Source organism: Zea mays, chromosome 6 (genome assembly GCF_902167145.1).
Source record: "Zea mays cultivar B73 chromosome 6, Zm-B73-REFERENCE-NAM-5.0, whole genome shotgun sequence".
Taxonomy (NCBI): domain Eukaryota; kingdom Viridiplantae; phylum Streptophyta; class Magnoliopsida; order Poales; family Poaceae; genus Zea; species Zea mays.
In genome coordinates this window covers 178,592,296-178,607,325 of record NC_050101.1, presented here as the reverse complement: position 1 = coordinate 178,607,325, position 15,030 = coordinate 178,592,296, and the positions used below count along the sequence as shown (strand labels likewise).

Here is a 15,030-nt window from a genome sequence, read left to right as displayed (position 1 = left end):
CACAAAATGATAGGGCCATAAATAAATTTTAGTTCAAAAATAAATAGAAATAGGGTCCGATCCTAATCTGATCTGATCCTTAAATCTTATAGTGTAAAATTTAGAGTCCATTGTCACTCATACGTGAGGGTATCTGCAGGTGTCCTCTAAATTTTCCTCCCTATACATTACTATGTAGCCGCGTCAGTAAGATTCCTTCTCCTATTTTAACTCTTCCCGTAACGGTTTGCCTTAAATTCTCCCTTATATTCTACTATAACTATAAAATAATAGTTTTCATAGTTATTCATCATCTATTATCAATTTTTATACAATAAATAAATATTGGCATGCACTTAAAACGATCCAAGGGGAGCTGGCCACTTCACCCTCGTTTGTGTACACTCCTCTTGCACTGTAGCAACTTTTGGGGCAGCGGTGCAGCCGATAAAGGAACTACAGTGTTAGGGGAAAAGAAGGTGATGGGGTCAGTCTAAAACTAGCTCTAACAAGAAACTCTAAGGCTGTCTCCAGCAACGTCCCCTAAATTTTATCCCCTAAAGGAATATTCTCTGTCCTTTACAGAACCCTCTAAAAAATTTCGTTCTCTATATCTTCGCCAACTCCAGCAACGTCCTCTAAATTCGGTACTCTATATCTAACAGAATTCATATACTCATTTTTAATACTCATTTATTTGATATTAATACAATTTGAACTTATGTGCGTAATGAAAAAAATGAAGTTATTTATTTCTAGAAATTTTATAAAAATGAATTAGGAACTAATTATAATAATTACATTTTGCAACCGACATTACTAATCGTTTTTTTCATAACGCCGTCTACGTACATATCTATATATGTATTGGACATAAACTGATAATACTAATCTAATAATCCCAATTAGCAAAAGTGCTGCTACTATTAGATTTACACGCAAAAAAAAGAATAGAATTAATCAGCCAGCGGAGGTAGCAGAGGTAGCTGCAGACGGATGACCACATTGAAGAGCGGGCCCAGAGCGGAGCAGACGGATAGCGCGCGTAAGGACTTCTCTACGTTTAGCGTTCGCCGTACGTCCTCTATATTTTAGAGTTCCATTTAGAGTTCCTTGTTGGACGGCGTAGAGAACGTTTCGTACTCTAAATTTAGAGTACAGGACCATTTACCGTGTATTGCTGGAGGCAGTCTAAAGGGTCATATACCCTAAATTTAGAGGATAAAATCGTTATGTACTCCCTCCAACAACGTTCTCTAAACGGTTCTCTAAATTTAGAGTGTTGCTGGATCATCTATATATAGAGTTTCTCTAAACGGTTATCTATCAAATTGAATAATTTAAACAACCAGTTTAGAAAAATTAAAATATATACAATAGTATGACAAATACATATATAAAAAAAATAAAAAATATTTCTAATATAGATATTTATGTATAGAGGACATAATTTAGAGTATGTTATTGAAGAGAAATGAGATATAGAAGATATAATATTTTAGAAGAGACTATAAATAACAGATATAGAGTATCAATACAGATTAGTCGCTGGAGATAGAGCCGAGAACAAGGGCAACTGACGCGGTCACCCTCGCCCCCAACACAGAGAGAAGGTCTGCTCTCCACCGGATGGACTCCCACGGCAAGCCCAAGCCCGCCGGTTCGACGCCGCCGACGCCGCCGAAGCCGCCGAAGCCGCCGACGCCGCCGAAGCCGCCGACGCCGCCGACGCCGACGCCGCCGACGCCCGAGGCGAGGAAGGGGTTCATGCGCCGCATCTTCCCTTTCCTCCTAGCCGCCAACCTCTTTGTCGTAGGTCAGCTTGCCTCTACTCCCCCTCCCAGCCTCCCTCCCTCGCTCATCAGTTCGATTCGCTTTGGGGTCACTAGGTTTTCGTTGCACTCGGCGATTTCTCGCTGTCTGGTACGCATAAGATGCCGTGTTAGGACTTAGGAGCATCGCACCCGTTTGGTGTTTGCCCTTGCGAGTTTGACTAGGTTTAAGTGCCGCTGGGTAATTGTCCTCGGAGTCTGCTCTAGCTAAGATCCGCTTAGGAGATCTTGTTTTGGATCAAATTCTAGTGAGATGAGAAAATCAGCAATGTGCTTAGGCGTTATGGATTACGAGCTGCCCTCCTGGTTTCTTTTTGTATTGACCGGTGCTCTACTTGCTGGCAGTCGTAGCTGATTCTACATTTTGAGTTTTCACCCAGCAAGTTCCTGTTAGGGCCTTCGATTTTCGTATGTGGTTGCTACTCCACCTACTTAATTATGCACATGAATCACTTTTCTAGTTACTTGGCTTCAGAATTAATCAGCAGTTAGCGTTAGTTACCGCCTAAAGTGTCGGCTGAGTGTTCTTTCTGCTTATAATATGCTACAGTAGAAAGCAATAAAGAACCTGTAAACATGAGATGCAACCATAATTGAAGGTGAAGTGTTTATTATAGTAACGTATATAATGGGCCGATCATACTCCCCTTTTTTCACCCGAACAACAATCTGATCATAGTGATGTTATCTGCTGTTCCAACTTCCAAATGATGATTTCATTTGATCTGCGAGGGATGGGACAAAAACATGACTCAGGTCTTGGGTTACACTCAGCCAATTATGAATGTGCAAATGTTTTTATTCATGATTACGCCAGCATGTCCCTTTCATCAAAGAGTTAAATATGCACTGGACTAAAGTGCTGGGATGCTTATGTTTCCAGTTCTGAAGGTTGTTCTTTCTCAAATCAAATTTTTAGATGGGCTAGTTTACTGAATTCTTTGTATAACATGTAGCTTATGTCCTCGTGCGGGCCAACCAAAAGGACTCAGCAAAGAAGGACCCAACGACTGATCCTGCTACTGCAACTGCTGGGAAGCCTGCTGAGCCAGTCTCTATCCCCAGAAAGGAGCTCCCACCAATCCCTGAAGATGACCAGCGCAAGCTCTACAAATGGATGCTGGAAGAGAAGCGGAAGATCAAGCCACGCAATGCTGCCGAGAAGAAGAAACTCGATGAGGAGAAGGCCCTTCTAAAAGAGTTCATCCGAGCAGGATCCCTCCCAAGCTTCTAAAAGAGATCAAGCCATTTGGGTCTCTTGTGTCTGATGTTCAGCCAAGAAGATGATTGGGCCTGATTGGATTGTGTACAAACACAGTACTGTGCTATCTTGTAAACTGATGTCTCCATGATGTAGCCTCCTCGAGTTCAAAGGTTGTGTGGATGCAAACTAGTGTTGTGTGCATTGGTTCTAGAGATTCTTCAAGGCTAAAAAAACTAAAGTGTGTCAAATTCTTCTGTTCCATTCCATCCGCAATTTGCTCCGTTGACAATTTTATGTTCTGTGGCTCTCGTGTGATGAGTGAACTCATCGCGTGTGATGAGCTCATCGATTGCCATGTACTGTATTGTTGAGACCCCAACTGGGCCCCAACCCTATTTAGAATGTTCTTAACTGCGTAGTGCAAAACCATGTGGTGTTCTCTTCATTTGTGGGTGTATGTTTTTTTGGTAGCACCAGAAGCAGCCAAACTTCAACTCTTCCTGTGGTCCCAGGAGATCCATGGCTACGGATAGCCAACCACAAGTCCAGCTTCCCCAAGCAACATCCACTAGCCGCAGCTGGTGTTTCTTCTTCTCTATGCTATAGAAGATCAACATTGTAGGGCTTCTGTGCAGTACCAAGCAGGAATTCAGAAAAAGAATGCCTGAAAGCATCCACATCTCAGGCAGTTTCTTGTCCTATCATGCATAACTATGCTTTACTCGAAATATCTGAGGAAAAAATATATCGTATTGTTCTGTTGGAAGCAAGAACTGGTTGTGCTCTTTTTCCTTTTTCCATTTTGCTTTTTACTATGCAGCCAGTCATCACCTCTCTGTTCTTGCAAGGTTCGGATCTCCGAATTCTACTTTCTTTCCTCGTTTTGCTTTCCATATGGTAATCTCCTGTACTATATGTGAAATTCATTCTGGATGCAGTCGCTGTGGGCAAAAGAGAATACCGTGGAAACGTAGAACAAGATGATTTATCTTTGTTAAGCTCATTTTCATATGTTACCTTAATCGATATTTGACTAGTGCATCATTCATTTATTTTTGTCACAACCAAATATGTGTGTGTTGTGCAGCCCTGTTATATCACTTCAGTAGGGTATGGTAATGATGCTGTACATTGCAGACAGGGAATTGATATCAAAATCAGTTTCTGTTTTAGCTGGTTATTAACTGTTCTTTTTGTACTTACCAGCATCTATTAATTGCCGTGTTTTGATAATCACCACAGAGCTGAAGACAAAAGAGATTGTGGAGTCAGGAACTACTCTTGCTATGAAGGAAAAATAGTTCTTCAGGTTCAGTTCTTACTCAATGATGATGACCGCAAACGAATCCAAGAAATGGTAAGATGGCTCCTTCTGGGATGCCTTGTTAAGACTCCAGGGGCAAATTTCTTATAATTTCAATAATATAAAGTAATGTACATAACTTGTGTTGTACTATTTATTATGAGAAATTCTGCACTGAAAAAGGAACAGAAAGAGCTACTTGAGGATGGCAATGAAATCAATTTTCTAGGTAAACTAGTGATGTGTGCTTATTCAAATTGTGTCTTATGTTAGTTGCAAGCAACACAAAGTGAACCTAGCTGAACTGGTTGGGTGAAGGCTCAAGTCCTCTTCTACTTGAATTTGGGTATCTATTTCCTTTGTTAGACTGTATCCAGCAATGTCATCTATATCTATCATCTATATCCGTCATTTACAGTATACTCTAAAAGATCTCATCCTCTATATATTCTTTCTCTCCAACAACGTCCTTTATATCACGTCCTCTATACGCAAATACCTATATTAATAGTTTTTTTAATTTTATTTTTTGTACATACATATTTGTCATACTCTCAAATATGTTGTACACATTTTAGTTTTTCTAAATCGGTTGTTTAAAATATTCAAATGGATAGAGGGCCGTTTAGAGAAACTCTATATATAAAGGATCCAGCAGTGTTCTCTAAATTTAGAGGATCGTTTAGAGGACGCTGCTGGAGGAAGTAGAGGACGATCTGATCCTCTAAATGTAGGGTTCAGAACCCTTTAGAGTTCTGTCGGAGAGGAAATCTCCGGCCGGGTGGCGGAATGCACCCGCCCTAAATCCTAAGATGAGGAGTAGCCTAAGCGTTTTGCCTGTCTTGCTAAGCGATGACCGAACACAAGAACACATAAAGATTTAGAGTGGTTCGGGCCGCCGGAGCGTAATACCCTACTCCACTGTGTGACGTATTGAGCTTGAGAGCTTGTATGAACTTGTGAGCCAGAGCTGGGTCTAAGTCTAAGTGAGCTTCTAAGTGTGTCTGAATTGTAACGTTGCGTGCCTTCCCTTTTATAGCTGAAGGGGGGCACGTACAAGGGTGCTGAGCCCCGACATGCGGGCTCAGGGACATAATGGATGTAATACTTGGAGCAACTAATGCTAGTCGCTAGGGCAATCTCTTTGCGTCCTGATATCCGCAGCCTGTGTAGTATTGGCGTGCAGCGGAAGCTTCACGAGTGATGATGAGCACAGTGTATGTGAAAGTCGCCTAGAGGGGGGTGAATAGGGCGAAACTGAAATTCTCAAAAATAATCACAACTACAAGCCGGGTTAGCGTTAGAAATATAAATGAGTCTGCGAGAGAGGGAGCAAAACAAATCGCAAGCAAATGAAGAGTGTGACACGCGGATTTGTTTTACCGAGGTTCGGTTCTTGCAAACCTACTCCCCGTTGAGGAGGCCACAAAGGCCGGGTCTCTTTCAACCCTTCCCTCTCTCAAACGGTCCCTCGGACCGAGTGAGCTTCTCTTCTCAAATCACTTGGGAACCAAACTTCCCGCAAGGGCCACCACACAATTGGTGCCTCTTGCCTCAATTACAAGTGAGTGTTTGATCACAAGAAAGAATCAAGAAAGAAAAGAAGCGATCCAAGCGCAAGAGCTCAAATGAACACTACAAATCACTCTCTCTAGTCACTTAATGCTTTGTGTGGAGTTGGGAGAGGATTTGATCTCTTTTGGTGTGCTTTGCAATGAATGCTAGCTCTTGTATAGTGGTTGGAAGCTGGAAAACTTGGATGCAATGAATGGTGGGGTGGTTGGGGTATTTATAGCCCCAACCACCAAAAGTGGCCGTTGGGAAGCTGTCTGCTCGATGGCGCACCGGACAGTCCGGTGCACACCGGACAGTCCGGTGCCCCCTGCCACGTCATCACTGCCGTTGGATTCTGACCGTTGGAGCTTCTGACTTGTGGGCCCGCCTAGGTGTCCGGTGCACACCGGACAGGTACAATTTGCTGTCCGGTGTGCCAGTATGGGCGCGCCTGACTTCTGCGCGCGCAGAGCGCGCATTTATTGCGCAGCAGGGAGCCGTTGGCGCGGAGATAGCCGTTGCTCCGGAGTCGCACCGGACAGTCCGGTGAATTATAGCGGACTAGCCGTTGGAGTTTCCCGAAGCTGGCGAGTTCCTGAGGCCGACCTCCCTTGGTGCACCGGACACTGTCCGGTGTACACCGGACAGTCCGGTGAATTATAGCCGAGTCGCCTCTGGAAATTCCCGAAGGTGGCGAGTTTGAGTCTGAGTCCCCCTGGTGCACCGGACATGTCCGGTGGCACACCGGACAGTCCGGTGCGCCAGACCAGGGGTGCCTTAGGTTGCCCCTTTGCTCCTTTGTTGAATCCAAAACTTGGTCTTTTTATTGGCTGAGTGTGAACCTTTTATACCTGTATAATCTATACACTTGGGCAAACTAGTTAGTCCAAAGATTTGTGTTGGGCAATTCAACCACCAAAATTATTTAGGAACTAGGTGTAAGCCTAATTCCCTTTCAATCTCCCCCTTTTTGGTGATTGATGCCAACACAAACCAAAGCAAATATAGAAGTGCATAATTGAACTAGTTTGCATAATGTAAGTGTAAAGGTTGCTTGGAATTGAGCCAATATAAATACTTACAAGATATGCATGGATTGTTTCTTTCTTATATAACATTTTGGACCACTTTTGCACCACATGTTTTGTTTTTGCAAATTCTTTTGTAAATCTATTTCAAAGATTTTTTGCAAATAGTCAAAGGTAAATGAATAAGAGTTTGCAAAGCATTTTCAAGATTTGAACTTTTCTCCCCCTGTTCAAATGCTTTTCCTTTGACTAAACAAAACTCCCCCTAAAGGAGATCCACCTCTTAGTGTTCAAGAGGGTTTTGATATATCCTTTTTGAAATACTACTTTCTCCCCTTTTTGAACATAATAGGATGCCAATTGAAAATACTCTTTGAAACAATTAAGTTTTTGAAATTGGTGGTGGTGCGGTCCTTTTGCTTTGGGCTCATACTTTCTCCCCCTTTGGCATGAATCGCCAAAAACGGAATCATTAGAGCCCATCGAAGTACTATCTTCCCCTTTGGTCATAAGTAAATGAGTTAAGATTATACCAAAGACGAAGTTCGGTCCTTTTGCTTTGGGCTCTTACTCTTTCCCCCAAAGACAAGGTCCTTTTCTTGGAGCGATGGCGAAGGATGAGTTACGGAGTGGAAGCCTTTGTCTTCGCCGAAGACTCCAATTCCCTTTCAATACACCTATGACTTGGTTTGAAATAGACTTGAAAAACACATTAGTCATAGCATATGAAAGAGATATTATCAAAGGTATATAAATGAGCTACGTGTGCAATCTAGCAAAAGAAATTGCGCGAATCAAGAATATTGAGCTCATGCCTAAGTTTGGTAAAAGTTTGTTCATCAAGAGGCTTGGTAAAGATATCGGCTAATTGATCTTTAGTATTAATGTAGGAAATCTCGATATCTCCCTTTTGTTGGTGATCCCGAAGAAAATGATACCGAATGGCTATGTGCTTAGTGCGGCTATGCTCGACGGGATTGTCGGCCATTTTGATTGCACTCTCATTATCACAAAGCAAAGGGACTTTGGTTAATTTGTAACCGTAGTCCCGCAGGGTTTGCCTCATCCAAAGCAATTGCGCGCAACAATGACCTGCGACAATGTACTCGGCTTCAGCGGTGGAAAGAGCGACCGAATTTTGCTTCTTTGAAGCCCAAGATACCAAGGATCTTCCCAAGAACTGGCAAGTCCCCGATGTGCTCTTCCTATTGATTTTACACCCCGCCCAATCGGCATCGGAATAGCCAATTAAATCAAAAGTGGATCCCCGAGGGTACCAAAGCCCAAACTTAGGAGTATAAGCCAAATATCTCAAGATTCGTTTTACGGCCGTAAGGTGGGATTCCTTAGGGTCGGATTGGAATCTTGCACATATGCATACTGAAAGCATAATATCCGGTCGAGATGCACATAAATAAAGCAATGAACCAATCATCGACCGGTATACCTTTTGATCCACGGACTTACCTCCCGTGTCGAGGTCGAGATGCCCATTGGTTCCCATGGGTGTCTTGATGGGCTTGGCATCCTTCATTCCAAACTTTGTTAGAATGTCTTGAGTGTACTTCGTTTGGCTAATGAAGGTGCCCTCTTGGAGTTGCTTCACTTGGAATCCTAAGAAGTACTTCAACTCCCCCATCATAGACATCTCGAATTTCTTTGTCATGATCCTACTAAATTCTTCACATGTAGATTCGTTAGTAGACCCAAATATAATATCATCAACATAAATTTGGCATACAAACAAATCATTGTCAAGAGTTTTAGTGAACAAAGTAGGATCAGCCTTCCCAACTTTGAAGCCATTAGTAATAAGGAAATCTCTAAGGCATTCATACCATGCTCTTGGGGCTTGCTTGAGCCCATAAAGCGCCTTAGAGAGCCTATAAACATGGTTAGGGTACTCACTATCTTCAAAGCCGGGAGGTTGCTCAACATAGACCTCTTCCTTGATTGGTCCATTGAGGAAGGCACTTTTTACGTCCATTTGATAAAGCTTAAAGCCATGGTAAGTAGCATAGGCTAATAATATTCGAATTGACTCAAGCCTAGCTACGGGTGCATAGGTTTCACCGAAATCCAAACCTTCGACTTGTGAATATCCTTTGGCCACAAGTCGAGCTTTGTTCCTTGTCACCACACCATGCTCGTCTTGTTTGTTGCAGAAGACCCATTTGGTTCCTACAACATTTTGGTTAGGACGTGGAACCAAATGCCATACCTCATTCCTCGTGAAGTTGTTGAGCTCCTCTTGCATCGCCATCACCCAATCCGAATCTTGTAGTGCTTCCTCTACCCTGTGTGGCTCAATGGAGGAAACAAACGAGTAATGTTCACAAAAATGTGCAACACGAGATCTAGTAGTTACCCCCTTATGTATGTCGTCGAGGATGGTGTCGACGGGGTGATCTCGTTGGATTGCTTGGTGGACTCTTGGGTGTGGCGGTCTTTGCTCTTCATCCTCCTTGTCTTGATTATTTGCATCTCCCCCTTGATCATTGTCGTCATCTTGAGGTGGCTCATTTGCTTGATCTTTTCCTTCATCAACTTGAGCTTCATCCTCATTTTGAGTCGGTGGAGATGCTAGCGTGGAGGAGGATGGTTGATCTTGTGCATGTGGAGGCTCTTCGGATTCCTTAGGACACACATCCCCAATGGACATATTCCTTAGCGCTATGCATGGAGCCTGTTCTTCACCTATCTCATCAGGATCAACTTGCTCTACTTGAGAGCCGTTAGTCTCATCGAACACAACGTCACAAGAAACTTCAACAAGTCCTGAGGACTTGTTAAAGACTCTATATGCCCTTGTGTTTGAGTCATATCCTAGTAAAAAGCCTTCTACAGTTTTAGGAGCAAATTTAGATTTTCTACCTCTTTTAACAAGTATAAAACATTTGCTACCAAAAACTCTAAAATATGAAATATTTGGCTTTTTACCGGTTAGGAGTTCATAGGATGTCTTCTTGAGGATTCGGTGTAGATACAACCGGTTGATGGCGTAGCAAGCGGTGTTGACCGCCTCGGCCCAAAACCGATCCGAAGTCTTGTACTCATCAAGCATGGTTCTTGCCATGTCCAATAGAGTTCGATTTTTCCTCTCCACTACTCCATTTTGTTGTGGAGTGTAGGGAGAAGAGAACTCATGCTTGATTCCCTCCTCCTCAAGGAAGCCTTCGATTTGAGAGTTCTTGAACTCCATCCCGTTGTCGCTTCTTATTTTCTTGATCCTTAAGCCGAACTCATTTTGAGCCCGTCTCAAGAATCCCTTTAAGGTCTCTTGGGTTTGGGATTTTTCCTGTAAAAAGAATACCCAAGTGAAGCGAGAATAATCATCCACAATAACTAGACAGTACTTACTCCCGCCGATGCTTATGTAAGCAATCGGGCCGAATAGATCCATGTGGAGTAGCTCAAGTGGCCTGTCGGTTGTCATGATGTTCTTGTGTGGATGATGGGTGCCAACTTGCTTCCCGGCTTGGCATGCGCTACAAATCCTGTCTTTCTCAAAATGAACATTGGTTAATCCTAAAATGTGTTCCCCCTTTAGAAGCTTATGAAGATTCTTCATCCCAACATGGGCTAGTCGGCGGTGCCAGAGCCAACCCATGTTAGTCTTAGCAATTAAGCATGTGTCGAGTTCAGCTCTATCAAAATCTACTAAGTATAGCTGACCCTCTAACACACCCTTAAATGCAATTGAATCATCACTTCTTCTAAAGACAGTGACACCTACATCAGTAAAAAGACAGTTGTAGCCCATTTGACATAATTGGGAAACAGAAAGCAAGTTGTAATCTAAAGAATCAACAAGAAAAACATTGGAAATAGAATGGTCAGGAGATATAGCAATTTTACCAAGTCCTTTGACCAAACCTTGGTTTCCATCCCCGAATGTGATAGCTCGTTGGGGATCTTGGTTTTTCTCATATGAGGAGAACATCCTTTTCTCCCCGGTCATGTGGTTTGTGCACCCGCTGTCGAGTATCCAACTTGAGCCCCCGGATGCATAAACCTACAAAACAATTTTAGTTCTTGACTTTAGGTACCCAAACGGTTTTGGGTCCTTTGGCATTAGACACAAGAACTTTGGGTACCCAAACACAAGTCTTTGACCCCTTGTGTTTGCCCCCAACAAACTTGGCAACGACCTTGCCGGATTTGTTAGTTAAAACATAGGATGCATCAAAAGTCTTAAATGAAATGCTATGTTCATTTGATGCATTTGGAATTTTCTTCTTAGGCAACTTAGCACGGGTTGGTTGCCTAGAACTAGATGTCTCACTCTTATACATAAAAGCATGATTAGAGCCAGAGTGAGACTTCCTAGAATGAATTTTCCTAATTTTGTCCTCGGGATAACCGGTAGGGTATAAAATGTAACCCTCGTTATCCTGAGGCATGGGAGCCTTGCCCTTAACAAAATTTGACAATCTTTTAGGAGGGGCACTAAGTTTGACATTGTCTCCCCTTTGGTAGCCAATGCCATCCTTAATGCCAGGGCGTCTCCCATTATAAAGCATGCTACGAGCAAATTTAAATTTCTCATTCTCTAGGTTGTGCTCGGCAATTTTAGCATCTAGTTTTGCTATATGATCATTTTGTTGTTTAATTAAAATCATGTGATCATGAATAGCATTAATATCAACATCTCTACATCTAGTGCAAATAGTGATATGCTCAATGGTAGATGTAGATGGTTTGCAAGAATTAAGTTCAACAATCTTAGCACGAAGTATATCATTCTTATCTCTAAGATCGGAAATTGTAACTTTGCAAACTTCAAAATCTTTAGCCTTAGCATTTAAATTCTCATTCTCTAATCTAAGGCTAGCAAGAGAAATGTTTAATTCTTCAATCCTAGCAAGCAAATCATCATTATTATCTCTAGGATTGGGAATTGAAACATTACAAACATGTGAATCAACCTTAGCATTTAAACTAGCATTTTCATTTCTAAGGTTGTCAATAATCTCACGGCAAGTGCTTAGCTCACTAGACAATTTTTCACATTTTTCAACTTGTAGAGCGTAAGCATTTTTAACCTTAACATGTTTTTTATTTTCCTTGATTAGGAAGTCCTCTTGGGAGTCCAAGAGATCATCCTTCTCATGGATGGCACTAATTAGTTCATTTAATTTCTCTTTTTGTTCCATGTTAAGGTTGGCAAAAAGAGTACGCAAATTATCTTCCTCACCACTAGCATTATCATCACTAGAAGACTCATATTTAGTGGAGGAGTTGGATTTAACCTTCTTCTTTTTGCCGTCCTTTGCCATGAGGCACTTGTGGCCGACGTTGGGGAAGAGGAGTCCCTTGGTGACGGCGATGTTGGCGGCGTCCTTGTCGTCGGAGGAGTCGCTTGAGCTTTCGTCGGAGTCCCACTCCCGACAAACATGAGCATCACCGCCCTTCTTCTTGTAGTACCTCTTCTTCTCCTTTCGCCTCCCCTTCTTGTCGTTACTTCGGTCACTTTCACTAGATATAGGACATTTGGCAATAAAATGACCGGGCTTACCACACTTGTAGCAAACCTTCTTGGAGCGGGATTTGTAATCCTTCCCCCTCCTTTGCTTGAGGATTTGGCGGAAGCTCTTGATGACGAGTGCCATTTCCTCATTGTCGAGCTTGGAGGCGTCTATTGGTTGTCGACTTGGTGTAGACTCCTCCTTCTTTTCCTCCGTTGCCTTGAATGCAACGGGTTGAGCTTCGGATGTGGTGGCATCATCAAGCTCGTTGATCTTCCTCGAGCCTTCGATCATGCACTCAAAACTTACAAAATTCCCGATAACTTCCTCGGGGGTCATTTTAGTATATCTAGGATTACCACGGATTAATTGAACTTGAGTAGGGTTAAGGAAAATAAGAGATCTTAGAATAACTTTAACCATCTCGTGGTCATCCCACTTTACGCTCCCAAGGTTGCGCACTTGATTCACCAAGGTCTTGAGCCGGTTGTACATGTGTTGTGGCTCCTCCCCTTTGCAAAGCCGGAACCGACCGAGCTCCCCCTCGATCGTTTCCCGCTTGGTGATCTTGGTGAGCTCGTCTCCTTCGTGCGCGGTTTTGAGCACATCCCAAATCTCCTTGGCGCTCTTCAACCCTTGTACTTTGTTATACTCCTCTCTACTTAGAGAGGCGAGGAGTATTGTTGTTGCTTGAGAGTTGAAGTGCTCGATTTGGGCCACCTCATCCTCATCATAGTCCTCATCCCCTACCGACGGTACCTGTGCACCAAACTCAACAACATCCCATATACTTTTGTGGAGCGAGGTTAGATGAAATCGCATTAAATCGCTCCACCTAGCGTAATCTTCACCATCAAAAGTTGGTGGTTTGCCTAATGGGACGGAAAGTAAAGGTGTATGTTTGGAAATGCGAGCGTAGTGTAGGGGGATCTTACTATACTTCTTGCGCTCTTGGCGCTTAGAAGTGACGGAGGGCGCATCGGAGTCGGAGGTCGATGTTGATGAAGTGTCGGTCTCGTAGTAGACCACTTTCCTCATCCTCTTGTGCTTGTCGCCTTTCCGATGCGGCTTGTGGGAAGAAGATTTTTCCTTCTTCTCTTTGTGGTGAGAAGAGGAAGACTTTTTCTCCTTCCGTTTGGAGGAGTCCTTCTTCTTCTCCTTCCTCTTGGTGCGGGACTCTTCCGATGAAGTGCTCCCGTGGCTTGTAGTGGGCTTTTCGCCGGTCTCCATCTCCTTCTTGGCGTGATCTCCCGACATCACTTCGAGTGGTTAGGCTCTAATGAAGCACTGGGCTCTGATACCAATTGAAAGTCGCCTAGAGGGGGGGTGAATAGGGCGAAACTGAAATTCTCAAAAATAATCACAACTACAAGCCGGGTTAGCGTTAGAAATATAAATGAGTCTGCGAGAGAGGGAGCAAAACAAATCGCAAGCAAATGAAGAGTGTGACACGCGGATTTGTTTTACCGAGGTTCGGTTCTTGCAAACCTACTCCCCGTTGAGGAGGCCACAAAGGCCGGGTCTCTTTCAACCCTTCCCTCTCTCAAACGGTCCCTCGGACCGAGTGAGCTTCTCTTCTCAAATCACTTGGGAACCAAACTTCTCGCAAGGGCCACCACACAATTGGTGCCTCTTGCCTCAATTACAAGTGAGTGTTTGATCACAAGAAAGAATCAAGAAAGAAAAGAAGCGATCCAAGCGCAAGAGCTCAAATGAACACTACAAATCACTCTCTCTAGTCACTTAATGCTTTGTGTGGAGTTGGGAGAGGATTTGATCTCTTTTGGTGTGCTTTGCAATGAATGCTAGCTCTTGTATAGTGGTTGGAAGCTGGAAAACTTGGATGCAATGAATGGTGGGGTGGTTGGGGTATTTATAGCCCCAACCACCAAAAGTGGCCGTTGGGAAGCTGTCTGCTCGATGGCGCACCGGACAGTCCGGTGCACACCGGACAGTCCGGTGCCCCCTGCCACGTCATCACTGCCGTTGGATTCTGACCGTTGGAGCTTCTGACTTGTGGGCCCGCCTGGGTGTCCGGTGCACACCGGACAGGTACTGTTTGCTGTCCGGTGTGCCAGTATGGGCGCGCCTGACTTCTGCGCGCGCAGAGCGCGCATTTATTGCGCAGCAGGGAGCTGTTGGCGCGGAGATAGCCGTTGCTCCGGAGTCGCACCGGACAGTCCGGTGCACACCGGACAGTCCGGTGAATTATATCGGACTAGCCGTTGGAGTTTCCCGAAGCTGGCGAGTTCCTGAGGCCGACCTCCCTTGGTGCACCGGACACTGTCCGGTGTACACCGGACAGTCCGGTGAATTATAGCCGAGTCGCCTCTGGAAATTCCCGAAGGTGGCGAGTTTGAGTCTGAGTCCCCCTGGTGCACCGGACATGTCCGGTGGCACACCGGACAGTCCGGTGCGCCAGACCAGGGGTGCCTTAGGTTGCCCCTTTGCTCCTTTGTTGAATCCAAAACTTGGTCTTTTTATTGGCTGAGTGTGAACCTTTTATACCTGTATAATCTATACACTTGGGCAAACTAGTTAGTCCAAAGATTTGTGTTGGGCAATTCAACCACCAAAATTATTTAGGAACTAGGTGTAAGCCTAATTCCCTTTCAGTATGCCGCAGCACGGGCGTACTGCCTGCCACCGGAGCGGACGGGCA

General features: G+C 44.0%; 1 protein-coding gene across 1 annotated transcript; it reads left to right on the top strand.

Annotated features, from left to right (window-relative positions):
- The first annotated feature begins 1,519 nt into the window (after window positions 1-1,519).
- On the top strand, window positions 1,520-3,441 carry LOC100276986 (uncharacterized). The gene is made up of 2 exons (NM_001150665.2): window positions 1,520-1,795; window positions 2,768-3,441. The coding sequence occupies exons 1-2, from the start codon at window positions 1,609-1,611 to the stop codon at window positions 3,043-3,045; spliced, it is 465 nt and encodes a 154-aa protein (NP_001144137.1). The 5' UTR covers window positions 1,520-1,608; the 3' UTR covers window positions 3,046-3,441.
- The last annotated feature ends 11,589 nt before the right edge of the window (window positions 3,442-15,030 follow it).

Coding starts and splice junctions, on each gene's coding strand:
- LOC100276986 (NM_001150665.2), top strand. CDS start 1,609: ATGGACTCCCACGGCAAGCCCAAGCCCGCCGGTTCGACGCCGCCGACG. Junction 1,796..2,767: donor CGCCAACCTCTTTGTCGTAG/GTCAGCTTGCCT, acceptor TATAACATGTAG/CTTATGTCCTCGTGCGGGCC.